At 50.6% G+C, this 25,779-nt stretch overlaps 1 protein-coding gene and 1 non-coding gene across 6 annotated transcripts in view; both read right to left on the bottom strand.

Annotated features, from left to right (window-relative positions):
* Positions 1-808: 808 nt before the first annotated feature.
* PRKCA (protein kinase C alpha) overlaps positions 809-25,779 on the bottom strand; it is a 402,085-nt gene continuing 377,114 nt past the window's right edge. For 2 of the 5 annotated variants that reach the window (XM_045489491.1, XM_045489492.1), the window contains 4 exons: positions 22,237-22,344; positions 19,802-19,942; positions 12,217-12,264; positions 809-7,450 (listed from right to left, as the gene is read on the bottom strand). In XM_045489491.1, coding sequence (XP_045345447.1) covers positions 7,286-7,450; positions 12,217-12,264; positions 19,802-19,942; positions 22,237-22,344 — 462 coding nt within the window. In that variant the 3' untranslated portion in view covers positions 809-7,285. Of the gene's footprint in view, positions 7,451-12,216; positions 12,265-19,801; positions 19,943-22,236; positions 22,345-22,740; positions 22,868-25,779 lie in introns of those variants that run through there. The other 3 variants (XM_045489495.1, XM_045489494.1, XR_006715123.1) reach the window with 2 other exon arrangements.
* Positions 12,920-13,026, bottom strand: LOC123604705. Its single transcript, XR_006715445.1, has one exon. It is a non-coding gene; the product is annotated as a U6 spliceosomal RNA (small nuclear RNA).

Consider the following 25,779-nt stretch of genomic DNA (forward strand, 5'->3'; position numbering starts at 1 on the left):
GAGACAGAGCATGAACAGGGGAGGGGCAGAGAGAGAGGGAGACACAGAATCGGAAACAGGCTCCAGGCTCCGAGCCATCAGCCCAGAGCCCGACGCGGGGCTCGAACTCACGGACCGCGAGATCGTGACCTGGCTGAAGTCGGACGCTTAACCGACTGCGCCACCCAGGTGCCCCGGCCCTCGGCTTTTAGAAGGAGTGTTCTTGTTGTCGCTGGCTTTTACTCGTTCCCGACGTGACTCCCCGCCCCCCCCCCCCCCCGCCCGTGTTGGGTGTGAACATTCCCCCACCTGTTTCACATTTAAAAATTACCCCCCCACCCCCGCCTGTTTTTCGCCCACGAATAAAATAAACCTGGGATGAGGGCTGTCCAGGCCAACAGTGCTGGCGGTCCCGAAGCCGGGTCCGCAGTGTGGCCAACATGATGGGCGACGTCGACATCAGCTGCTGTGTGTCCCCCGTGGTTTGGGAGTGATGACGGAAGCCCCCGGCAGGCAGGGGCCACCCGGACGGGGCGCTCCTCTCCCCTTCCCAGCACGTCCCTGGCGCCTGGCGCCCCTCCCGGCCCCCAGCGGGCGCTCCACCAGCGGCTGATAAACGACCCAGGGAGTGACCTACCACTACTTTACCCGGCAACCGTTTGGGTTTCAAATGAAGGCACAACGCGCTTTATGATAAACCAGTGTCAGCTTAAATGGAGGCACGCGTGAACAAAACAAGGACCCCGGGCTCCACCCAAAGCTGGCTGCACGCTTGCTGAAAAAGAACGGTGAAGCCACCAAGGGCTCGAGCAAATGAGACCAAGAACGCTGAGCAATGATCGTTGTATTTATTTGTACACACTTGCTTCCAAACTACAATTAATGTGTCTAACAAAGCATATCATGCAAACGAAGATCAGAGGTTCTACAAAGTGGGGAAAGCACTGAATTTATACATCTATCTCGCCTGCTTTAAACCAAATGTTACTGGACAGTTGAATGGCCTCTACATTTCGTCCGTAGGTGCTTATACAGAAGAGAAAACCTCAACCTCCACCTGTTCCTCTTCCTCCTCCGTCAGAATTTGGGGTCTTACACGATGTTTTTCAATTAACGATTTAAACATGACCTGTCCTTCGCGCGCACACACACACACACACACACACACACACACACACACACACACACGATCATGTGGCAAAAGCAATGACTTCAAATGTCTCTGACCATCTATAAAAGCTATTCTGAAAGACCCTGATAGAAAGGATATGAGGTGAATTTTTAGACCATTTAGACTCAAAAGAATAACTGCCTTCGGTGGATGATTTTGAATAGTCCGCTAATCCCCTTAAGAAAAGAATCACATCCTTCCAGGAAGAATATCAACAAAAATCTACGAACAATCACAGGAATAAATACTCCTAAAGTTAAGCAGAGGAGACAAAGACACAGTTGTTTAATCAGAAAATGCAAAGCCACCTTTTGTCTTATTTTAGAAAAGAAAAAAAAAAAGGTTCTTATAAAGACTTGATAGTTTTCTGAAAAGTGGGGTTCTGTCTACTCACATAAGAGAGGATTCTGAAACAGATGCCCCAGGGGGTGCTTGCTGTCACACCTCTTCTTTCTTGGGGATATTGAATTAGATCTGAATTGCCCAGTGGACAAAATCTCTACAGGGCACTTCTGAATCCTCACTGAATGTGAGACTTGGGGACCCATGGGGACTGGAGACAGAGCTGAGGAAATGTCCTGCCCCTCAAACCAAAAGGTGGTCACAGAGCCTCACAGAGCAAGGAAAGGGACCCCAGGGATCTCAGGGGAATGCTATCCTGGGGCTCCATCTGGAAGGGGGACAACAAAGCTATCTTTCCTATGGTCCAAAAAGTCTCTAGACCTTAGACGGTTATCCCCAGTGTCCATTAAAAACATGAAGGGCATCAGTCTGCCAACACATTCCACCTGATTTCCAGCCGTTCTGATGTGGACTTCATATACCACTGGCATGGGAAAATCCTGCAGTGGGAGTGCAGGTCAGGGGTGCTCTAGCCTGACCGCGTCTGAGTCCTCCTATAGACTCCAAGGGATTGGAATCTTACGAAAGTGTCAGTAATTTTATTTTAAAAACTTATCTTAAAAGAAGAATTGAGTTATTAAAGTTCTCCATAAAAAAGTACAAATAGCCCAGTATACTCGGTTGTTCTACTGGAATTAACAAATTAATTTCTTCCTAAGGGTTTCAAAAAAAGTCTTTGGAACTCGTGGGCCTTAGTGTAGGGTCACTGTAAGGCTGTTTCATGACTGAGTGAGACCTACACAGTTATGAACTGACATCTGATCACATAAATCAGAGGCATGGGATTCCTGGTCATACAGGATTTCAACTCTTCGAGAGTCCCTGACATCAGAGAATTAACCGAATGGGGGTTGACACCATTTCTAGATGCCTTTGCTTGCTATAACTCAGGTCACCTTTCCCAATTTTCTGTATCTTTTGCAGCAGAAAGATATGGCATTCCCTAGATTTGTTGCGTCGGCCCAGATGGGAAATGACAGAAATGTTTACAGTCTGGTATATTTCATAAAATGTAACCCAAGGAACTCAAGGAAAATGTTTTAAAAACGATTTCTCCACTTGTCAAATTAGTGTGCAGTCACTAAGCAGTAGAGGGCCCCTTTCCTTCATTGTAACTGTCATGGCTTTGCTGCTCCTGTAACTGTTAGGACCATCCTATCTGGGTCCCCAGGTCAGCGTCTATTTCTTGATGATGACTGTTGAGTGTGCTCGGTGGGGGAACAGGCGCCCCGCCCTTGCTGGGTTTAAAGGGACAGGAAATGGTGTGATAAGCACACACAAGAAAGAGGTGATTGGCTTCATCAGACCAAAGTGAGAAAATGACAGTCAGTTGGTGTTGCCTTTCTGAGGCATTTAAAAACATAAGACTCTCACTTTTCCTCCCTCTTTGGTACTGAGAAGTCAGATCCCAGCAGGAAAAACCCAAATTTGTTCTGCGAAGTGCAATCAGGTGGGAACTGCAGTGTTAAGTTATTTTTGCCACTTCTCCATCCATCCCCGGCTGCCCTAACTCTTGGCAGGAAGCCACAGAAGAAAATGGATGGGGACCTACTGGCTTCCAGGGTGTGCTGGCTGGTGTGGCTCTGCCCAGGGAATGGTGAGCCCCTCCAAGGCAGGCAGGGGAAGGGGGCCTCAAGGACTAGTGAGGAACTGGCTGGCACTCAGGAGATGTTTCCTGAGGAGGACTAGACTGTGTTTCGGGCAGCAAAACTGCTCTCCGGGACCAGCAGGGGCATCAACAACCAACAGCGCAAAGCCACTGGAAATAGCAGCAGGTTCCTTCCCGAGCTGCCCTCTCCTTCCACGCTCTCCTGGCTTCCTCCTTCTTGCAAGAATCCTCCTGGACACACTCAAGCCCTGCTCTTCTTTGAATGCCTTACTGACCTCGGCCTCCACCAACCTCTCCCTTCTCGGGACGTCAACGGGTGTCTCTCTTGGGCTCTGTGTATTCATCCCAGCAAATAAGTTGCACGCTCTGCTAAGGACTGCAGCTCAGAGACGTGCTCCACAACCGTCTGCTGGCTTACACCCACCTTGGTTTTTCACCACCTTTTAACCAACCATGTCAGGGGAAGTTCTAGAGTGGCCTACACTCTCTGATTTTCTGCCAAAATTCCTACTAAGCCTAACACATCTCCTAAGAAGGTCTGCATTCACTGGTACTAGGTCACGGGGATAAAAGAGAAGTAGATGTGCCAGAGAGCGATTATTTCAGTTCCTAGGGTCTCCTATCAACCTTTTGAATTGCTTCCCGCCTTCAGCGAACCTCCCATTAACCTCTGCGGGCTGCAGCCAGGAGCACACTCCACGTCCTTCCATCCAAGCCAAGCATCTAGGGCCTTCAGACAAGACGCCAAGAGAAGGACTGCCAGCCCTCTGGTCTGTAGCCTTGGAGCGAAGTTCTGCTTAGAAGCAGCCACCGTCCAAGGGACAATAGGACGCAAGGCGACGTGAACGGCCTCTCAGAGTTACGGACTGAGGAGTCTGGTGGAGAAGTAGCTTGTGCTAGATTCTGCCCGGGCCCTGGACCTCCGCGGTCCTCAGTGATTCGGGCGGCGCTCAGGGGCTGGTCTTTCAAGAGGCCCCCGGTCATCTGCCATCCAAGGTGCTTCCCTCATTCCAGCCGCCCGCTGCGGCCAGCAAAGCACCCCTTCCCTGCACTTTTATTTCATACGATGCCCGTGAAGTGGGACCACGCCCCAGGCTTATATAAATCAATTCCTTTATAAGCTGGTCTAACGGTTGGCAAGGGTGACCCCCATGGTTTACTCTTCCGGCAATCACGGTCTTGGGCTTCTCAGACCTTTAAAACATTTAGCCCTTATCTAAATTTGGAACAAAGCCACGTACCGAACAGGGTACAGCACGGGTAACACTTCACCAGGCCCTGAGTTTTACTGTCTTTCCTTCAAGTTTGTGCTCAAGCCTGCTGTCCTGCAGGCCAAGTGCTGGGCCCCACAGCCAGGATATCTCCTCTTAAGACTCTGCCATGCGTTCTGAAAGAATACAAGCCGGCTGAGATGCTGAACATGTTTCCTGGAGAAGTATGAATTCGGAAATGTGTTGGCTGTTCGAGGGAAAGCCTGAGACTCCTGCTGGCTTAGAAACAAGCAGCCAGCGTGGGGCTCGGGAACAAATAGTCCATAACCCCACAAGTTCCTTTCTGAAAATTTCCTCACTGCCTGGGGCTTGGCTGGGGGTTCGTCCCGCGGCTGCTCAGTCCTGGGGCAGGGCGGGCGTCTGGCTTTTTTGTTTCTTAGGCTCATTCTATGAACTGGTCCCTTTTCTATCGCACTGAACGAGGGGTACCTGGTGGGGAAGTGTCCCCAAAATGTGCACTGACCAGGGGGAGCTGCAGCTCTGGGCGTGCTGGGGCCCTTTCTGAATTCTGAAGCCTACCGCCCGTAAAAGGTGGTGCGGAGGAAGTTGCTCTTTTCCAGGAGGATCCACTGCCTACCCCACCTCTTCCTCCAGTCCAGGCTTTCCAGGACAGACTGGGTCTGCCATCTCAAAGACCCTTCAGCGGTTGTGACGTGAATTTCAGGCAAATAGCCAGAGAGTAAAAATGAGGAGGTGCTTAGTTGAGAGACGCATTTGGGGGATAAGGGGAAACGGAGAGGCCCCTGTACGAAATGATCCCTGCTTCCATGTTCTTTCTGTTGTAGGAGGCTGGCTTCTCTGAGGACCTTGTGTTGTTAGCACAGCATCTCACCACAGAAGCGCTCTTCGCCGAGACCGGAAAGGCCAGTTCGAGCAACAGGTGGGAGAAAACCTGCAGCTTCTAAAGAGTCTGCCGTTAGTGCCAGGGGATGGCGGTTCCCAGGGGCGGCTGGACGGGACGGTTTGTCTCATGAAGTCTGTAATGTGCTGGAGGGAACGGCAAGTCGTGCCGGGGGCGGCAAGGCGGACAGAGTCCTTCTGCTGCGTCCAAGCACACGTGGCAGAAGGCGTCTTCCTGTCCCTCCCACCCCGAGCCACTAACAGTAACAAAGCTGAAAAGGAAAAACCAAACAAAATCCAGCCCAGGGGCTGCAACAACATCACACCTGCCCGAACACACTAGACGTACGGGAGTCTGACACTTCCCGCTGTCCCCACGAGGAAGAGTGGAATAGGAACCAGAACAGAAGATGTGGCTAAGGAGCTGGGAGAGAGTGTCCTCTCGGAGACGATCCCCGACAACAAAACTTTTGTTTGCAGGTAGAATCAAATTAAGCACGTAAAAGAGCCATTCGTTTTCAAAATTAGATCTACGACAGGAAATTAATATATCTGATACAGTGCCAGTGTGCGGAGTATGCACGGGGTGGGGGTGGGGGGACAGGAGGCAGCAAGGGATTAGGCTAAAACTTAATCATAGAAGCAGATTAGAAACAAGAGCCTTCACAAATATAGCACAGTTGTGTCTTATAAAATTATTATAATACTCTCTTTATACTTGATACGATTATATCAATAATATAGATTCACTTGTAATTAAGGTTTATTATAAACATGCAAAATTCATTGCATGATGCATTTGCAAAACATATTAAAATCCTTCGAGCAATAAAATATCTTTGAGCTGATGTGCATCCAGATTTTCCTGATTCTACGCCTCCAGGTGTGCCATTCAACATGATCTGGAAACGGGGACCGAAACTGCATTGGTTTCTGTCCCTTAGCGGATGTCAGGGGCTGGAGATGGGAGAGATACCGATCGATGGAGACTTATGCTACAGTCAACACTCTGTTCAGTTACTTTACAGCAATACTCTCATCAACGACACCACAGCCTATTAAATAAATAAGTACAAAAGGGGATGGGGCGTATCCTTCAGCTTCTTAGGAAGTAGGCAGCAAAATATTGGTTGGGGTGGGGGTTGGCTAACAACACTCACGAGTAGTGGCATGATTGCGGATGGCACCCTGGATCACGGAATAATCTCCCAGAGATTAAAATGAACGTACACACACACTGGGTTATCCTTGATCTGAAATGATGTCACATGCTGATTTAGCAAAGTTCTTAGATTTGGCCTCTTACAAAGAAATGCAAGTATCAAGATAATTTATCATCCAAATAGGGCAGCTGACAGACCCACCAACATTCCTCTGAGGTGTCTGTTTTTTAAAACCGGTCATCACTGAACCATGCTTGGGTTAAGACAGTCAACGTCTGGTAACAGCTTGCAAATGACTCACCGGTAGGGACTTGATTCATCTCGGGACTGTTTCCACTGAGGCAGAGAACAGAAGCAGCGGGTATTTCCAAGTCTCCCCTACCCCCAATCCCGCCTGGCTCACATTCTGGGGTCCCCATTCTTGGAGTCCAAAGACATCTCAGGTGGAGATATTATCTTGCCCACTGGACCGGGACAGGTTCATTTGAACATCTCTGGTTGGGGGGATCCCAATGGTGGAAACTGACAGAGGGCATGGAATATATATCAAACCGTACCAAAAAAGGGGGAGAGTTTGTTTTTTAGGAAGGGTTAATCTACAGCCAGATGTGACTTCTACATACTTAAACTGAACACTGTACATGATACTGCCTTCTACTAAGATAACGTTCTTGGTTGTAAGACAGAAACCCTGAACAGTTACTCACATTTGGACTAATAACCCTAAAATTTTCAGGCCTCCATCTGGAACGGAAGAAAAGGCCATGGCCTTAAAATTTTAGGGTTAAGGATCATTTCCCACTGCTGGAGGGCTGGGGGCTGGGGAGGCGTTAGTTCTCGGTGGTGAGTTTCATACTGCGCTCTGTAAGATGGGGTGCACAAACTGGGGGTTGACATACGAGAACCCCTCGAAATCAGACTGGTCTATGTTAGCAATGACCAGCTGATCAGGCGGTGTCAAGACAGGCTGCCCTCGCGTGAAGAACTTGTCAAAGTTTTCTGCACCTTTGCCACACTGTGGAGAAGAGAGAAAAAAGGACAGGTCAGTAATTTTTACCAAAGTACAGGGAGCATGTCTCTGAGAGGCCTCTGCAAGGCTGAGCGTGGCCCGCGCCAATCGGGCCTGGTGAGGCAGGAAGAATTCTGGAGAACCTGCACACCTACTAGATTCAAAAGCCAGGCACAGCAAACAAAAACGCAAACTTACTCAGTCGTAAACCCTCAAATACCCTCGGAACCGAAACCCTCCATGGAACGGCACTGCTGATAGAAAGGCAGCAGCAAGGACACAGCCTGTTTGATTTCACTGTCATTTCTTAGAGCAAGCGGGCGAGGAGCAGGATACCCACGCCCGGGGCCGCGGGTCACTGTCCACGGTGAAAGGCTAGGATGTTGGGTGGGAGCGCAGGCAGCAACCTCGGAACCGAGAGGCTGAGATTACTGTCCCGCACCCGGCTCTTTGCGACCGTATTTGTAATAGAGTGAAAGCTGTGTTGTGCTTGCAACTGCAAAGTCCTAAAACCCTCACTCGACCAACATTGAGAGAGGTGTGGTGGCAAGGTTGGGCTGTTCACCCTTGGGCCCAGTTCAGTATATCTAGATCTGTCTGGTCAACCGGCAGATAGCTTGACCCTCGTGGGTGGTCTCAGGCTGGAGGGGGTTTGCTCTGGTGCCCTGAGCAGGCAGAGCAAAGCCTGCTGTCCGTCTTGGATTTTCCTCTCCTCCAGGGTCCACCAGGGCGCTCAATGCAGGAGGGGCTGCAGGCAGAGCTGCCCTGTTCGAGGCTCCGAGAAACACGGCCGTGTGCACAGCACCGCTTGGGAGCCTGACCCCAAATGGGTGGGGGGCAGGGGTGTCCTCACTTGCTCAGCCACTCCGAGGGTTGTGGCGTGTTGAAGTCCCCAGGACCCCACATGACTCCGAGACAGGGAGGGGTGGGTTTGCACCGGTGATACAAATAATGGTATTCCCCACGTTGCAAATGATACCCTTCTGCCTGCTGGCATCATAGGGCAGCATTGATTAATTAATCATAAGGCACATTAATTCTGAGTTGGCACAGTTTTAAACTAACCAGGCATTCCTGGATCTTTGCCGGAGAGCTCTAGGTAAACTGCGGAGGTGGTGGTGGTGGGGTCTATCCCACTCCCTCGAGTGTGAAAGGGGCAGAAGAGCCGTGCCCCCTCCCTGGGCTGCTATGAAGGTTAAGGGTGCAGTGTTTTGCACAGAGCCCAGCATGCAGTGAGAGCACAAGAGTTGCTGTTATTTTTGTAAGGCCGGTTTAGTCTCACAGACGGTAGTTTCCCACCTCCTCTTTCACATCTTTCCCACCTTCTAGAAGGCCTCTTTGAGAATCTAGCTTCATTATGGTTTTTCCACCTTCTTATCATCCAATAGACCCTGCTCCTAAGTCTGTTGCAGTGGAAAGCATGTCGTGAGTCCAAAGTAAGGTCTTCATAACTGACGGCTTCCCTTTCCGGGGGGGGGGGGGGGTTTCCATTTTCGTTGAGTGGCCACCCACTCTTAACGGGGGGGGGGGGGAGGGTCCACACAGTGACTACCGTGTGGGGATGTGGGTGTGGGTGTGGGTGTGGAGGGAGGCAGAGGACTGTGTGGGGCCCTTGCAGCCACTCTACGGAGGCCCCACGACTGGGCCTGCTCGTCACATGGGTCCTGCCTCCCGCATGTGAGACGGGCAGTTGTATTTGAGGACGATATTTTTTGGGAACGTGATTAAGCAATGCCCACGACCTGGAAGGTTTCATGGAAACCCACTCTAGGTCCTCCCAGAGGCTGGGACATGCGCTCCCTCAAAAAGCAATCGTTCGCATTTCTTTTTCTATTCACTAATCACGCAAAGGCGAGCAAGGAGAAACTTCTGGGAAAACTAAAAGGTGAAGTCTCTAAAAGGAAGAGGAAGGCAAGCCAAGGTAGACCGTCTTCCGTCCATCCAACCCTGGGCTTGTGGATGTGTTCTGTGAAAAGATGGCACAGGTCTGACCTTTCCTGTGAGTACCATTTTTAGGGGATTCACAGATTATCTTCCAAAGGGAATTCCAAAAGCCATGGCTCAACTGCCACATAAACAAAAGAACTAAAAGAAGACTCCCCAAGATCTGAAGAGGGGACCGCACAAACATCAGCACCGAGAAGCCTGGGGAGAATTCCTCCTGAGGGCTGCTGCAGCTTGTGGAGCTAAGAATGGTAACACGTGGGGCAGAACCCCTCGCTGCTTAGAGCCTCGTGCTGTGCAGGTTGCCAGGAGAGCTAAGGGGGCCCCCGGAGACCAGGCCAGTCTAAGCTCTGCTTGGTGTTCACACTGCATGGGAGTGGGACTGCTGGTCTCGAGACTGCTTGCCTCCGGAAACCTCTTCCTTTTCCTTCCCACTCCACTTCACTCTAGAATGTTCTCTGATCCTGAAGAGAGAGAAATCCCACTCCAGCAAAGAAAAACCTTTCTTAAACCTATTCACTGAGGTGAAAGGGCAGGCTGGGAGCAAGGAATAACAAAGCTGTTCGTGTATTCCAGCCAACCATGGGCAAGAAAGCCCCAGAAACGCTGGAGGCTAAACCTGAGGATCAGATGAGATCCAAGACTCAGAAGAACGTCCTATTCTGAGGGAGCTCCTATCAGATGGATGCCGCTTCCCCACCCCCGAGCACAAACAGCAGGGGAGGGGGATTTTAATCATAGGTTTGGTACTAGGAGAAATAGAGTCTATTTTTCCACCATGGAGGGTTTCTTAATGGTTAAAAAAAAAATGAGCCTTCCACAACTCCGTGAAATTAGCCCTGAAAGAGACGATCTCCTTTAAGTCAAATTGGAGATGATCTTGACCTACTCATTTTTCAAGATGTTTATGTGGAGAACTGCAACCATCCTCAAATCAGCACCCATCAATGGCTGAAAAGGAGAATGAAAATCAGTGCTCTTTGGATCCTTGGGGAAAAGATAAAGACTTCAGCAAGGTATTTACTATACTTCAAACATAGCATAGGTTCTTCCTGCTGTCTGCGGGCCAACCTTACTCATAACTATCGGCTCGTGGGCAGGACTCAGGTGCCATCTTGGATGTTAGAGGCACTGGTGCTGCCTGTGAATGACTGGGTGAGAGCGCAGGGGAAAAACGAGGCTGGCCAGGCTACACACATCTTCTCGACCTTCCTCAGGGATGATGCAGAAGGTTATTACCACGGCCACTGGAAGGGCAGCTTCCACCATAGCGTGCGACAACAGGCAGGTTTGCGTGGGTCATGGCCTCTGAGCCCTATGCCACCTGACAACCCACGACAGATGCAGGCAGCATTTGCTACGTGCTAGCAAAACCTCTTGGCAACTCGCACCGTCTTCACCTCCCGAGGCGACCCACGCCTGTCACCAACCGAGGCTTTTGCCATCTGAGATATGAAGAACCACATCACTGGTGTGAAACCAAAGGTGGAGGTGAGGAGGGCAACAGGGGGCAGCCCAAAGCCGGCTGGGCCAGGGTGTGAGCCCAGGCAGGTCCTCTGGTACTCGCGGAGAGCACAGGATGTCGGTGTTTACAGGGCTGCATTTGACCCCCGAGGGAAAATGGTAGGTACGGTGGGGAGAGGGACCAACTAGAGGTCAAAAGCCCGTGGTACAGCTTTGAGAAAATCACTGCACCTCTTTGTATAAGAACATCCACCTTCCAATGCTATCTTGTGGATCGAGGGAACGAGAGTGTGCAATCCTTTCTAAATGCTCAGGCACGATACAGCCCTAAGGCACAGCACATACAGCATGCACCCATGTACAGGGCATGTCATCAATATGGGAAGGAGGAATGAACACTATTGGTAACACTATTAATAAGCTATCTGCCTCCCTTAGCTCTGGATTCAGGACATAACTCCTTTGTTGCTTTGACATTCTTATCCATTTGGTAAAATCATAACTGATAAAATGAACCCAGAAGTCAGGCACTTATCGATAAAGAGGTGACAAAGCACAGAAAGACGCAGGCTCCAGGTGGAATTTGGGGTCACGGCGCTCCCCATCCAGGGCTCTGGGCAGCACATGATCCACTCACAGCCCTGTGCCCCCTGTGGAAGGGCCGTGGGGAGAGACTGAGCCGGTCCCGCGCAAGTCAGCTTCTCATGATTCTTACCTGGGAGAGGCCACCGAGAATGCACAATACATGTGTTGGTCTCAATTCTGTCCTTTACCTTGGTGTCTCAGTCATGTAGAATATAACCCCACGGTCACTGGTATGGGAATTAGGGTGAGTATGAGTAGCTCGAAAACACTGCCATTACAAAGCAAACCCAAAGGAGCAGGCAGAGCGCAGAAGAAAGCAAGAGTAAAGGCGCGTTGCAAGACGGAGGAGAAAGGAAACTTACAGAGGTGGGGAACATCTCTGGCAATTACCAGATGTAGCAGGATAGGCTTTGTCTTAAGGGAACCCATATTTCAAGCCCCACTGTGTGGTGATCCTAGTGGAGCGTTAGTAAGAACACTGCCTACGTCCGTGCACAGCTTTCTGACTCGCGGTTGTGCGCAGACTTCATTTAGTTAAATAACCAGCAGCAGAAATGAGCGTGAATATTCTGCTCTGGGCCACCTGGGAGGTCGTGTCCACACCATGGAACCATCCAGCGAGGGGGCTGGGGTCTCGGGCAGCAGCCCTTTGTAAGATCAGCATGCTCGAGGAACGGTCTTCCGTGCATGACCCAACACAAGCAGGAGCACACGCTCAGGGTTAACAAGTGGGGTTAGTTTGCTCGTTTAGTCACCCAAGGATCTGGAAATGTGCTCACCGAAGGCCTGGATGACCACTGAAGCCAGTGCATTTTGGTACAGAAAGTCTGGAGAATAAGAACGGACAGAGGAAAAGTATTTGGAAAAGAGTCAGTGTCTGCCCTGGGAACTTGAGGGTCAGAATGGCCCGTGTCAAGCGTGCCACAGACCCACATGCGCTGGCACGGAAACACCTCCCAGATATACCGCCGTGTGAAAGACGCGAGATGGAAAATGGGATGCGTGGTACCTCGCTGTGTGTATGATCACACATGCATACAGCTTTCCAAAGGTTACAGAAGGGACGGTGAATAGTGGGACCAGTAGTTGGGGTTAGGGGTGATAGTGTCTTGTCATTTTTATGTCCATCTTTACTTAACTATTTCACCACAGAGTTAGTATTTTAACACTTATTTATTTTGAGAGAGAGAATGAGCAGGGGAGGGGCGCAGAGAGAGAGAGAGAGAGAGAGAGAGGATTTGCTGTCAGCAAAGAGCCCAATACAGGACCCAAACTCACAAACTATAGTATCATGACCTGAGCTGAAATCAAGAGTCAGATGCTTAACTGACTGTGCCGGCCAGGCGCCCCTAGTTATTATTTTAATAACATTTTTTAAAAAAGGGATTAGGACCTCCTTCACCTCCTGCCAACATCACCTGTGGTGAGAGACTGGAGACAGGTTTTCGTTTCTTAGGTGAAATCAAACAAGTACTTATCTGTTGCCTCAGAGCGAATCTCAGGAAGCTTCGTGTCATTCTTGTGCAGGGGCTGTGCTAATCTTCTCCACATCGTTCCAATTTTAGTAGACGTGCCGCTGAAGTGAGCACTAGGGCCGACCTCAGGGCCAGTTGTGGTCCAGAGGGAACCGGTTCTATCGATGGGTTTGTTGACAGACACAGGCTAGAAGCCACCCATTAAATGCGTGGGTTCTTGTAGGTGTCAGAGCCACGCGTCTGTGAGGGAAAGGCTCTGGCTTACCCCGGACCATATTCTGTGGAGCAAAAACTTGCACTCCATTTGGTCTTTCTTTAGGAACAGCCAGCATTAGAGGATTCAAGGCTCCTTTTCCAAAACAAGATGTTGTGACGACCAGTGTCGTCGGCAACCTTCACTGCAGACAAGGGGAGGTCGTCGGTTCACACAACTTGAGGCACACGGGGTCTGCATTTATCCCATCCATCACCACGGAAGCTCCCTGAGGCTGGCAACAGAGCCGCTTATTTATATCGATTACGGTTTTAAACGTCTCATTCCTTCCCATTTTTCTTTCCAGCAGAAAAGCATTTGGGAGAGGAGCAATCACAGAGTAGGCAGACTCCTCGCCTCTCATCAACCAGGTAGGAGCTGTCTTAGGCTGGCTTAAAGGCTTACGTCACACCCGAGTACACCGTGAGGTGGCCGATTCCGGTCTCCAAAGGCTGGTTAGTGTTCACATGTTGTTGGTGAAGCTCCCTGAGTCTTGAGAAATCTCTCAATTTTATTTAGCATCACTCTTGCTGGCACCACTGAAAGGCTGAGAGAATGAACCTACCTGTGACCTGAAAGAATGGAGGACAAGCAGCCCAAGGCACTGAGCACTCAGACAACTGCTCCAAGACCCTCCTTCTTCTACCCGGATGGCTGCGGCTCCATATAACGACCTCTGCAGAGCGATTACTAAGAAGAACACAGTTACCGTGTCCTATGTTTAGGAAATCCACACGGAACATGTAGCTGTAAAGAGGCATCGCATTCGCAACCTGCTCTCAAATGGTTCCAAAAAAAAAAAAAAGAACCCACAAAAAACAAAGCACACACAATTGTGTGTCTGTACACATGCACGCTCAGAGATGTAGAGAAAGAATGATAAAGCAGAGGTGGTAAAGTGTTAACACGTATGGAATCTGGGTAAAACGAATACAGCAATTCTTTATGGGTTTTTTTTTTTTCAACTCTTCTGCAACATTGAAATTGGAGGTTATCTCAAAATACATTTTTTCAAGATTTAAAAAGGCACACAGCGCTGACTTCAATAATTAAGCCACCATCCAACTTCCTAAACAAGCTGATGACACTGCGAAACACCTTGTTTTGTTGCACTCCACAGATGCTGTGTGTTTCACAAACGGAAGGTCCGTGGCGTGCCAGCAACAAGCGAGTCGATTGGCGCCATTTTTCCAACTACATTTGCTCACTTCCGGTCTCTGCGCCACATTTCGGTCATCCTCGCAGTATTTCAAACGTTTCCATCGTTATTGTGTTTGTTAGGGCGATCCGTGATCAGTGATTACAACCTGATCAAAGTTCAGGTGACGCTTAGCATTTTTTAGCCACACGGTGTTTTTCAGTTAAGGTACGTGCATTCTTTTTTAAAAGACTCAAAGCTGGGGCGCCTGGGTGGCGCAGTCGGTTAAGCGTCCGACTTCAGCCAGGTCACGATCTCGCAGTCCGTGAGTTCGAGCCCCGCGTCAGGCTCTGGGCTGATGGCTCAGAGCCTGGAGCCTGTTTCCGATTCTGTGTCTCCCTCTCTCTCTGCCCCTCCCCCGTTCATGCTCTGTCTCTCTCTGTCCCAAAAATAAATAAATGTTGAAAAAAAAAATTAAAAAAAAAAAAAAAGAGACTCAAAGCTATTGCACACTTAGTAGGCTACAGGGTAGAGTACACGTAACTTTTATATATGCACCGAGAGACCCCAAAACTCACTGACTCTCTTTACTGCGACATGCCCTTCATTGCGGTGGTCTAGATCTCAAGGTGACCGGGAAAATGAACCTGACCGTGCAATCACACCACAGTGGCACCTACACTCGCTCTCACTGTTCTTATTCTCTTTGGCTCTTGCTGCAAGGATGACAAAGTCCTGATGAAAGTTATTCTTTTCCCCCCTCTCTCTTTTTGATAAAATAAGGACAACAATTTCCCCAGAAAGGCTCTCCGTGACAGACAGGCCTATTTCCAAAGTGCTCTGCTCATCTATCAACTCCAGAACATATTTCTCGGTGTTAACTTTATAGATTAATCTTTCTCTCTCTCAAATAACCATTTAAGTATCGTGAATGCTTTTGGCTTGCCTGTGAGCTAGCTATTCTGCTCCTCGGTGCCAATGGATAGAATTCAAACACGAAAAATCGATCGACGTTCCACTTCTGAGAGTTCCGTGAACTGTTATTTATCATGGGCAAGATGAACGGGCATCTGAAGGCAGTTCTTGGGCACTATATTCACATGAATAATCAGGGTAAAAGCCTACCCAATTCAAAGCAACACTGGATCAGAATCGTGGGCTCACGTGTGCCTCCAAGGGCACACTCAGCCTTTGATTTTTCTGGCAAGACAGAAACAATGAACCCTCCTTCTCTTGGTGGGATCTCAAGATGCTGGGTCAGGTGGGCTGGGCTACGTCACCCTTTCACGGGGGCCCCCTCCTCATTTATCTGACGCCATGGGGAGGTTGCCTGGCCCCTGGCATTTCCCCCTCAGCGACTGAACATTAGCCTTTTCAGGAATGAAATCTGCTTTAAACTTTAAGAAAAGGTACATTATTAGGAACATTATTAATAATGTTGAACATTATTAATAAGCCTCTTTGATGGCCCAGCCTTGTTGTTCCAAACGCTGATGGTCCTTGGGTCTATGGATCAGAGGCTCTTCTGCTGTTGTGTTCTCTTTGAGAGAAAACAGAAACCAGCCCGCTTTGTGCCTTTTTCCCATCAAGAAGAGAGAGTTATGTGGCTGCCTCCTCTCCAGGAGAGCACAACACAGCTGGTTTTGTTTTTGTTTTACGACATAAACCAGTACGAGTGTTCCATCTTCCAGGAAATCACCTCCACCTTCATGACTGCGCACGGCGGCCTTCTGGGGGGACAGCGCTGCCAGGACTGGGCTCTCCCAGGGTGGGCCGCCTCGGGGCAGGTTCGTGCTTCCTGTGGGCTCTTCCCCCACTGCTGCCACGTCTGTGCCTGGGCTGGGCGCCTCTGAGCCTTCAGCCGTGAGATACAACATTCCGGGTGGGGCCTCCTGATGGATTCACCCATCCTGAAATTTTGCATTTTCAGTGGCATTCTGGTCTACCTTCAGTGATATCACTTTTGTAGATAGGAAATTTTTTTTTAAATTTTATTTACTTATTTTTGAGAGAGACAGAGATAGCATGAGCAGGGGAGGGGCAGAGAGAGAAGAAAAGAATCCCAAGCAGGCTCTGCACCATCAGGACAGAGCCCGATGTGGGGCTGGAAACCATGAGATCATGACCTGAGTGGAAGCTGAGAATAGGGAGCTAAACCGACTGAGCCACCCTGTTGCCCTGTTAGGTAGGAAAATTAAAAAAGACGGGGTACTATGGGAACCCCGGTTGCTCCGCATAAGCTCTGGGACTTCCCTCGACTCTCAAAACCAAAAACCCACACCTCGTGATTTTGGAGTCATCTTTCATTGGAGATTCCAAGGAAAATTAAAAGCTGAGGCAAAGATGAGCGTCCGAGTTACAAGCACAAACTTGATCTCTAGAAGCACCCTGCAGATAACTGGAGGTGCTTGGGGCCTTACTGCTGGCATTCGCAAGGACCACGGGAGCTGGGCGCCAGGAGGGAACGGTCCTTAATCCGATAAATCTCAGGGAAATCGATTCAGCGGCACTTGCTGAAAAAGCCTCTTTGATGGCCCAGCCTTGTTGTTCCGAACACTGATGGACTGAAGTTTGCATGGAGCAAACTTCCCCAAGACAGACTGGTTTAGCCAGCCAGGGCCACCGCCACCGCTCACAGGGGGACGCTCTTACAGAGGGGTTCGCGGCCCACGGGCAAAGCCTCGGGCAGCACCGTTTCTGCCGGTTTTCTCTGCCGCGACAGCGAGGTCCGCATTGCAGCATCTCTGTTTGAAACAACAAAACCGCCCCTCAGAGAATATTCCACTCGGTATTTTACCCGGAAACTCTTCTGACTATTCAACTAGCTCTGGATCGGGGAATGACGCTTGTCCCTGAGGAAGAGGGGGAACGTCAGAGGGTAACTTTAACACGTCGCTAGCTCTCCTCGACGGCCGTGTTGACCCCAGGCGGAGTTTGTGCGGCCTCGGTGACATCCGGACGCAGCCGGCTTTCTGCTGTTGTAAATGTCCTCTCCGGCTGCCCGGACTGTTCGTGGCATGTGGTCCCTCTGAGGCTGTGGAGACGCCCCCCTTCACCCGAGACTGGGGGCCAAACTCTGATGCTGTGTAGACAGGCAGCGTGGGGTACAGACTGAGGGAAACTGAGCTCTCCCGGGAACCAGAACTTTCTCGTTGACCTCTTTAGCCTTGGAGTCTCTTCTGCCCTGGGACAAAAAGTCCGCGGTTCACTCTTGCAGCTGCTCGTTCCTAACCCCCAGCACTGCTTCGCGTCCCCTGCTGTCCTGTCCGCTGTCACTGTGTATGCTTTCCAGCTCCTTCCTTTTCTGCATAAGGTCTCCAGCAAGACGTGGGCTTTTGCTGGGAAAACTCACTGTGAGCAAAGGGCGTTTCTCCTTTCCCTCTGACCAGAGCTCCCGCCAAGCGGGCCCTTCACATGAAACCTTCCGGCTGTAGGGCCTTGGTCCATGATTCCAGCTTCTGTAGGTGAGCTTGGGGGCCGCTTCACAGCCAGAGGAAATTGCTTCTTCCTTTTGATTTTAGCTAGCCCTTCATTAAAACCAAAACGAAACAAAACACCAAAGAGCCGCACTCCAGGAATAAACAAACAGACACACACTGCTCGTGGCTCAACTCCCTGCCGCGGTCGAACTCTGTCTGCAGTGACTTGCATGGCCCCCGGGGAACAGCTCAGATTCTGGCTCCTGGACCCATGTCGCCCTCTTGTTCCCCTACATCTGAGTTTAGGGCTGCAGTGTCCACATAAAGGGGGAGACCACGCAAATACACAATTTCTCCTGAGGATGAAGTGGAATAAATAGACGTGTTTTATGGCTTTGTTGCATCTCACCTCTTTCTCGAAAGTGACAGAAAAGTAATGGTATTTCACTTAACACTTAAAGCAGGGTCCGTGTGGGATGTCTACACTGGTCCCGTAAAGAAACTGTGTGTTCGATGCTACTGTGGACCTTTTATACTTAAGAAGGCTAGATACACGCAAAAGGGAGAAAAGAAAATCCCGAACAGAATGTTCTGAGACTGCCTGCAGCATAATTTATGACTGTCCTCACCGCCCCCCCCCACCCCCTTAAAACCAGGTTTTGCAGACTGAAGGGAAGGGATCCGGGGAGAACCCCCTGGGACCTGTGTCCAGGATGGGCGAAGAGAAGGTAGGGTGGCAGACACAGAAGGGTCCTCTCTGAAACGATGACTCAGGACGAAGTCAACTGACCTGATTAATTTTAGTTTTCCTTCAGTTTGTTCTAAGAATATCTCGGAAAAGTAGCAGTGGGCTTACCACCAGCAGTTTTATTCTTGGAGTAGAGGACACATAAGCAGATTTGATGAGGAAGTTGCTGCTCTAAGAATAAAGCTTGTGCCAACCAGTCAGTAACTCAGCCACCCCAGGGGGGTCCCTTTGGCCTGCTCACGGGTGCCTGTCGGAGGAGACAGATGTGGGCTGTGGGACACAGCTGCTCCGCCGTCTCGGGAGCAGGGACCCCGAGGTCATGACCCAGTGCCGGCAGAGGCAGTGGCAGAGCTGGAAGGCACAATCCGCTGGCCCCCAGAGGTGGGATGTGGGGGGTAATGGAGACTCCCTGGGAAGCACTGAAAAGCGGTAGGTGGTATGAGTGAGGAGGCCCATGTCTTAAAGACTCTCGGTTCACCTCTAGGGATAGAAACGTTAAGACCGGCCGACGCTGGTTACCACCAACAACCAGGAGCCTGGCAGATGGTGGTCACTGAGACGGAGAGATGGTGCAGCGGGGGGAAGGACACAGGTCCCGGTGCCAGAACACTGCCTGCCAGCTGTGTGTCTTCGGGCAAGTTACTCAGCCTCTCTGTGCCTTAGTTGTCTCAACTGTAAACTGGGGACAACAGGACCCACTCTGTAGGTTGGCTGCGAGAGTTACATGAGCGACGGGGTGGGCCTGGCGCCAGGGGTTTGTTAAACATGCGCACAGAACGGGAGTCCTGTGGGAAGAGTCTCGACGAAGGCGGCCAAGCCACAATGGTGGCTGACGCCCACTCCTTGCAGCGGAGGCCGTGGCCAGCGTGGGAACGGCAGCCAGGGCCTGCGGAGGAGCTGGCTAAACTCTGGTTACGCTTCAGGTGCAAGGCGCACCCAGGAGAGCCACACACACACGAGACGTCCCGTCAAGGACTCGGAGCAACGGTTACAGCCCCGCTGGGCCTGTGAGTCCATGAAGCCCGATCCCCAAAGCAGGTGTGCCCCCACCGCTCTCTCGGTTCTGGGGGGGGGGGCACTCCGCAGCCGCCCTACTGGTGGGCACGGGCCCCCGTCCCCGCCGGGTCTGTGCCAACTCTGAAAATCAGCAGGAATCTGGGGGGCTCAAGCCACAGACTGAAGGCAAGGCCGGTACCTGGCCTTTTTTTCTTCCCCACCCCGCAGAGGTCAGGGGTCACCGGCCTCCTCTCTCCAGAGAAACGGAGGGCGCGACGACCCCTCTGGGATTCGGGAAAATGGGGCTCAGGAGCAGGCCACGTCCCCCTACTCACCACTTTGGGCTTGAAGGGCGGCTGGATCTCCCTGTTCTCGAGTTTCTCCCAGTCGATCCTCCGGAAGAAGGCGTGCTCCCGCACATCCCTTTCCCCCTCGGGCCCGCAACCCAGCCGCTTGCCGGGGTGTTTGGTCATCAGCTGGAAAGCAGCAGAAAAGAGGACGCAACGTATACCGTGGTGACCACAGGTGATGACAGCATATCGTATAACTGAGATGTGCCGAGAGCACAGAACCTAAGAATCCTCCCCACGAAGAAACAAAAGGTAACTAACTATGTGAGGGGAGGGACGTGTCTACCTGATACGGGGAAATCTCTTCACAGCGGATGGGCATATCAAACCGCCAGGTGGCACATTTTTAGATGTATCGCACAAAGTTTGTCGATTCTACCTCAAAAAAGCTGAACAAAAAAAAAATCCGCCCTCCCCCACCACACACACAAAAAGTAGAAGAAAAAGAGAATGTTGGACAATAGTGCCTTCCCTTCGGCAGCTCTGCTCCCCAGCCCAGACCGTGTGGACGCCTGGAGAGCACCCCAAGAAATCAGCCGCTTGTGCAGACTGACCCCCAACTCACAGATACGGTGCTGATAGTATGGGTCTTTCTATAGCGATTTCTATGATAAAGGAAACAGGGAGACAATCTGGCCCCACAGCCAAACAGAGGAATTAAATAGGTGTCTTCATACACTATCTGTGTCGAACTGCCTTCCTAGATGTCTATAGAAGCACGTGTGTGAAGAGGTATGCCATCACTGAAAATTGTGCATCTCATGTGATACTAGTAACAAGCATCAGATGCCTGTTTATTGCTTGGACCAAACCGTATTAATCGAAGACTCGCGGGTTTGGCAAAGTAAATGCCAGGACCAGCAGGTGACTAGTCAATTCCCACGTGCCTAGTGCAGGACGTGGAGGCGAACACGGGCCACCAGCTTGGAGGGCAGGGCCCAGCTCTCCCTGTGTAGATTTGCAAACAGTGCCTGGCCCTGGGAAGACAGGTGATAAATGCATCCCAACCGATCAAACCCACCGGAAAATGTTAGCAGCGTGTTACTTTCCATCTCTCTGGGTCTGACAATAATTTTGTGGCCTGAAGCTTGACTATTAAAAACAGACCAAGTCGTGAGCCAGTAATTTCCGTTCCTAGGTATTTCCTCGACAGAAGCAGTTCATATGTTCCCCAAAATACACAACCTGGAAGTTTTGTAGCAGTTCTGTTTGTAACGGCTCCCGAAACTGACGTGGAAACAACCCAAAGGCCCAGCAGCAATAACTCGAATGGATAAACTGTGCTGTGGTCACACAGTGGAAGAAACACGGCAAGACGGGATGGAACCACAGACACAGGAAATGGAGAAACCTCACTATCACAGTGTTGGCTGAAAGAAGCCAGGCCCGGGGAAGCGTCCAATGCAAGACTGCATCTGTGTGACGTTCAGAACAGGTGATGCTAATCTGTGCAGGGACAAGTGGGGACGCTGCCTACCTCAAGGGGAGGGGCGGAGCTGTGGGACAGGAAAGGAGGGGGCTTCTAGGGTGTCGGAAACATTCTCTCTCTTCTAATTAATTAAACATGTATTTATTTTTTATTTGAGAGAGACAGAGACAGCACAGGCGGGGGAGGGGCAGAGAGGGAGACACAGAATCGGAAACAGGCTCCAGGCTCTGAGCCATCAGCCCAGAGCCCGACGCGGGGCTCGAACTCACGGACCGCGAGATCGTGACCTGGCTGAAGTCGGACGCTTAACCGACTGCGCCACCCAGGCGCCCCTGGATGTTTATTTTTGAGAGAAAGAAAAAGAGCACAAGTGGGGGAGGGGTGGGGAAAAGTGGATCAGAAGCAGGCTCTGTGCTGACAGCAGGGAGCCTGCTGCGGGGCTCAAACTTGTGAATTGGGAGATCAGTCAGGCGGTTAACTGACTGAACCACCCAGGTGCCCTAAAACATTATTTCTCTTCACCTGAGTGCAACTGCATGGGTGTGTTAGTTTTGTGAAAATTCCCTGATCTACACACTGACGATTGGTGCCCATTTCCGCACGCACGGTTTATCTGAAAAAAAGAGAATCCGATGAAGAATCACCCAAGGCACACCATGTTAGGCAATGGAAGAGAACCAACATTTTCTGAGCGCCCAAGATGACTTCTGGCAACTCACACCACAATTTCATGAGGTAGATGAGAAACCAAAACACAGCGCGGTTAGCTGCCTGGGCCAGAGTTCCAGGAAGTCCAGTGGACCAGAACCCATTCTCCAGGCTGCCATATTTCCCACTATTCCCTGGGGGTCGCCACACTGGAGCCCTTGATGGCAGAAACGAGTGGCATGAGTTTGCAGTCTCTCCGCCATCTCTCTCGGAAGTGTGGGGAAGGGATTTCCCCAGTCGACCCCCTTGGTCTGTGATTATAAAAGAATTCAGATCTACTTACGCCTTTGCAGATGGAAACGGCCTCCTTGGACAAGGATTTTGGGTAAGAAACGTTATGCTCCATTATCGACTGAAACAGCTCGTCTTCATCTTCGCCGTCAAATGGAGGCTGTTCCAGAAAACAGAGACATGGGAAAACACACAGAGTCATTCAAACATGGCACCTGAAGATCCCACTCGGCGCCAAGAAACAGACAGGGCTTCCCGGCGCACCACAGGCTGCAGGGTTAGCTCAGCGAAGTTGCTGGTTTATTTGATTATCTTTCATTAGGTTGGTGGTTGTGTGTTTTTCACTTTTTCCTCTGTCTCTTTAATTATCCTGCCCTGGGCAACCCAAAACCATCTTTAGGGAAAATGTTTTTGAGTAATGCTTTTAATGATTTGCAAATAAATTATAATTAATCCATTAATCTTGTAATTATGTGTTAAAAAATTTAATTATAATTAAGTTAGGTTACAGATGGCTCTGCGTGCAGGGGTGGGGGCAGGTGGAGAATGCCAGTACCTTTGGATTCTGAGCATGGGGCGATGGGGCCATCAGAACACGGGCAAAATGGACTTCCTCAGGTCCAGCAATTCACACCAGGGCCCTTCTGACCCAACAGGGAGTTGCTCTGTCGGGAGCCTGGCACCTGCATGGTGGTAGTGATGGGAGCTTAGTTTTTACTGGACATTTCCCTTTCCGCTTCAACCGGGTTTGTGGGAGGTCACGGCTTTAAAGTCAGGAGGATCTGGACCAGCACTCTGGTTCCACCACCTCTTAGCTGGGTGTCCACGGGCAAGCGACCCATCTCTTTAAGATGCAGTTTTCTGATCTGTAAAATGGGGTTCCCTGGTGAGTCTGCAAAACTCCTGCTAGTTTATCACGGAACCATCAGGTGCCTGATGAAGGGCGGTGCCTAGTGGCACTGGTATTTTATTAAGGCACATGAATGGTCTTAGAAGGGGCTGCCAGAATTCTTGGGAGGAGCAGATGAGCTCAGGACGTCCTTCAAGTTTTCTCCTCTGGCAGGTCTCTAATCCGAAGAGGTCTGGCAAATTACCTGTCGCTCTGGAGGGACAGTACACAGGATAAGTGGGTTTATGGGTCATTTCTTAATGTTTCTTTCTGGCTTAGCTAACCTTGGGTTTAGCAGAAGAAAGGCAGACCAGGGGTCAGCTCTCATACAGAGAAGCCCTGTATTTCAATCTCGTTGCATTTTCCTTCTCGTGGAAGAGAGGACTCTCCGTCACTTTGGCTGACATGGTTAGGGCTCTGCTAATGCAGAGTCCAGCTTGAATGTAAACTATATCGTGGGCCACAGATAGCTGTGCAGTAGTCAGCAGGATATCCCTTCTTGTCGAGCATTTCCGAGTAAGAGAGAGCATTGGAACCAAGCAGAGTGCTCCCCTTGAACCACGACTTGCATCATTCCAACCTGCTCATCTGACCCCCAGCCTTAGTCCTCCCCGACCCTCAGCCCTGAATAGGAGTCACCTGTGGGGTCAGCACACGGAAGCCACACCCACCAAAGGGAAAGCCACTAAGTCTATCAAGAACCTACCTTGGGACCAGGTAGGGAAGAGCAGGGGGTTGGGACTGGTGCCATTATTTTTGTTTTGTTTTGGTCTAGAAATATAAATAAATAGGCCTCTTTTCCAGTTGCAAGCACCTGGTATAAAGAATATTTAATTTGGCCAAAGCATGCAGGCGGGTGAGAAGAACTAAAATGCTCTGAGCAGAGCAGGAACAGCCTGCCATGGTGAGTGTCCCTGGGCAGAAGTAACATGCTGCCTGGATGCCCCACGGCAAGGCAGCTGGGCACAGACACCCGCTTGCATGTGCAGATGGTCACCTGGGTCAGCCGGTTTGTGCCACCTCAATCTAGAAAGAACAGAGCAGGACACCCTGAGGGTGTGAGTGGAGCTGCACTGGCCAAGAGCTCCACTGGAGCCCAGTCCTGCCGTCCATCCCACTACACCTTCTCTGCCTGATATCACGCAACCCACTTCTTCAGGACACCTGTGACAGGACACCCACACGACATCCCATTTTCCCAAATAAGTGATCCATAGATGTGGCTGGTTCTTGGCCAAGGAGATTTTCATAGCTAAAGCAAACCTGATGTAGTTTCTGCTCAGGGCTGTGAATTGCACACATCCAGAGGGCCCCATTCACTCTGAATTTCCTATGTATTCATTCTCTACAATGTCATGGTGCCCAGGATGGGAGCCAGGCACAGGTTCTGCTCCTGGATAACCAAACAACACTTCTCAATGTGGCCCCTTAGGGCCGCTAGTTGGGAGAAACTACATACTTTGTGGATTTCAATGCAAAATGAAAATGTGGGCCCCTTATTAGATAATTATTAAGAATTTCAAGATGGCAACAGCAGATCATCAAACCAGATGCATGAGGCTCTTGGAGCTTGGGTCCCGTATGACTACATCAGTCACACGCCCGTGAGGCTGGCCAAACGTGGCGGACTTTGCTGAGCAGTGACAGAGGCACCAGGGAGAGTCAACTGGCCTTTTTGGTGGTGCTCACGTACTAGCAACAGGAATGCTCCAGGGGCTGGGTCACAGACAATCCAAGCCAAAGGCTTAAGAGAAATTCTCTGCAAAGGGAAACTCAGACAAACCATCTCCAGGAATCTTTCTCAGCAAGAATCTCCGCGTTTGAAGACGATTAGGTCGATGCAGCTGCCTTTTCCCCGACTCTGATGTAGAAGACAGGAATTTGCGGGGTGGGGGTTGGGGGAATGTTCCATGCAGGGCACTGGGCTGTTGCAGCTGCTTAATTGTCCTCATGGCCTGGGGACCCACTTGGCCCAGGTGAGCTGTGCCTACTAATGATCAAAGGAAGTGCTTGGCCACGAGGCCCCCTCTGTATTCCCCCTGAGAGCAGGACACCTGGCTCCTGACACACCCCAGACAGCATTCCTTACAACTAGCGGGTATTCGTCCTACAGGATACCCCTGGGTCAAGTCTTGCACCCTTTACCCCCTTCTGGAGATGTGCATTAACATTTACATTTTTTTTATTAAAAACATTTTTTTTCAAAGCTTATTTTTGAGACAGAGAGAGACACAGAGTGTGAGTGGGGGAGGGTCAGAAAGAGAGGGAGACACCGAATCCGAGGCAGGCTCCAGGCTCTGAGCTGTCAGCACAGAGCCTGACGTGGGGCTTGAACTCACTAATGGTGAGATCAGACCTGAGCTGAAGTCGGACACCTAACCAACTGAACCACCCAGGCGCCCCAACATTTACACTTTTTAAACGTTCTAAGAAGTCCTGCAGTAAAGAAAGCTGTTTAATCCAAATGTGAATCATATAGGCTGGGGATCGAGGACCCTGAGGGCCCTTGGGCTCACCTGCTGCGTTAAGATTTCTAAGCTAGAACAAAAGCCATACGACCACGTGTCCTTGGGGGCAGAGCCTTGGGGTTTCACCCTGCGTCTCATCCCTGTGTGGCCCCAAAGACTGGGGCCTCTCCTGTCAGCACATCCCAGGGTAGACAGGTGCCTCTATCCCTGATGTTCTGTTATCACCCACTTCGAGTCT

Source organism: Leopardus geoffroyi, chromosome E1 (assembly GCF_018350155.1).
Source record: "Leopardus geoffroyi isolate Oge1 chromosome E1, O.geoffroyi_Oge1_pat1.0, whole genome shotgun sequence".
NCBI classification, from domain to species: domain Eukaryota; kingdom Metazoa; phylum Chordata; class Mammalia; order Carnivora; family Felidae; genus Leopardus; species Leopardus geoffroyi.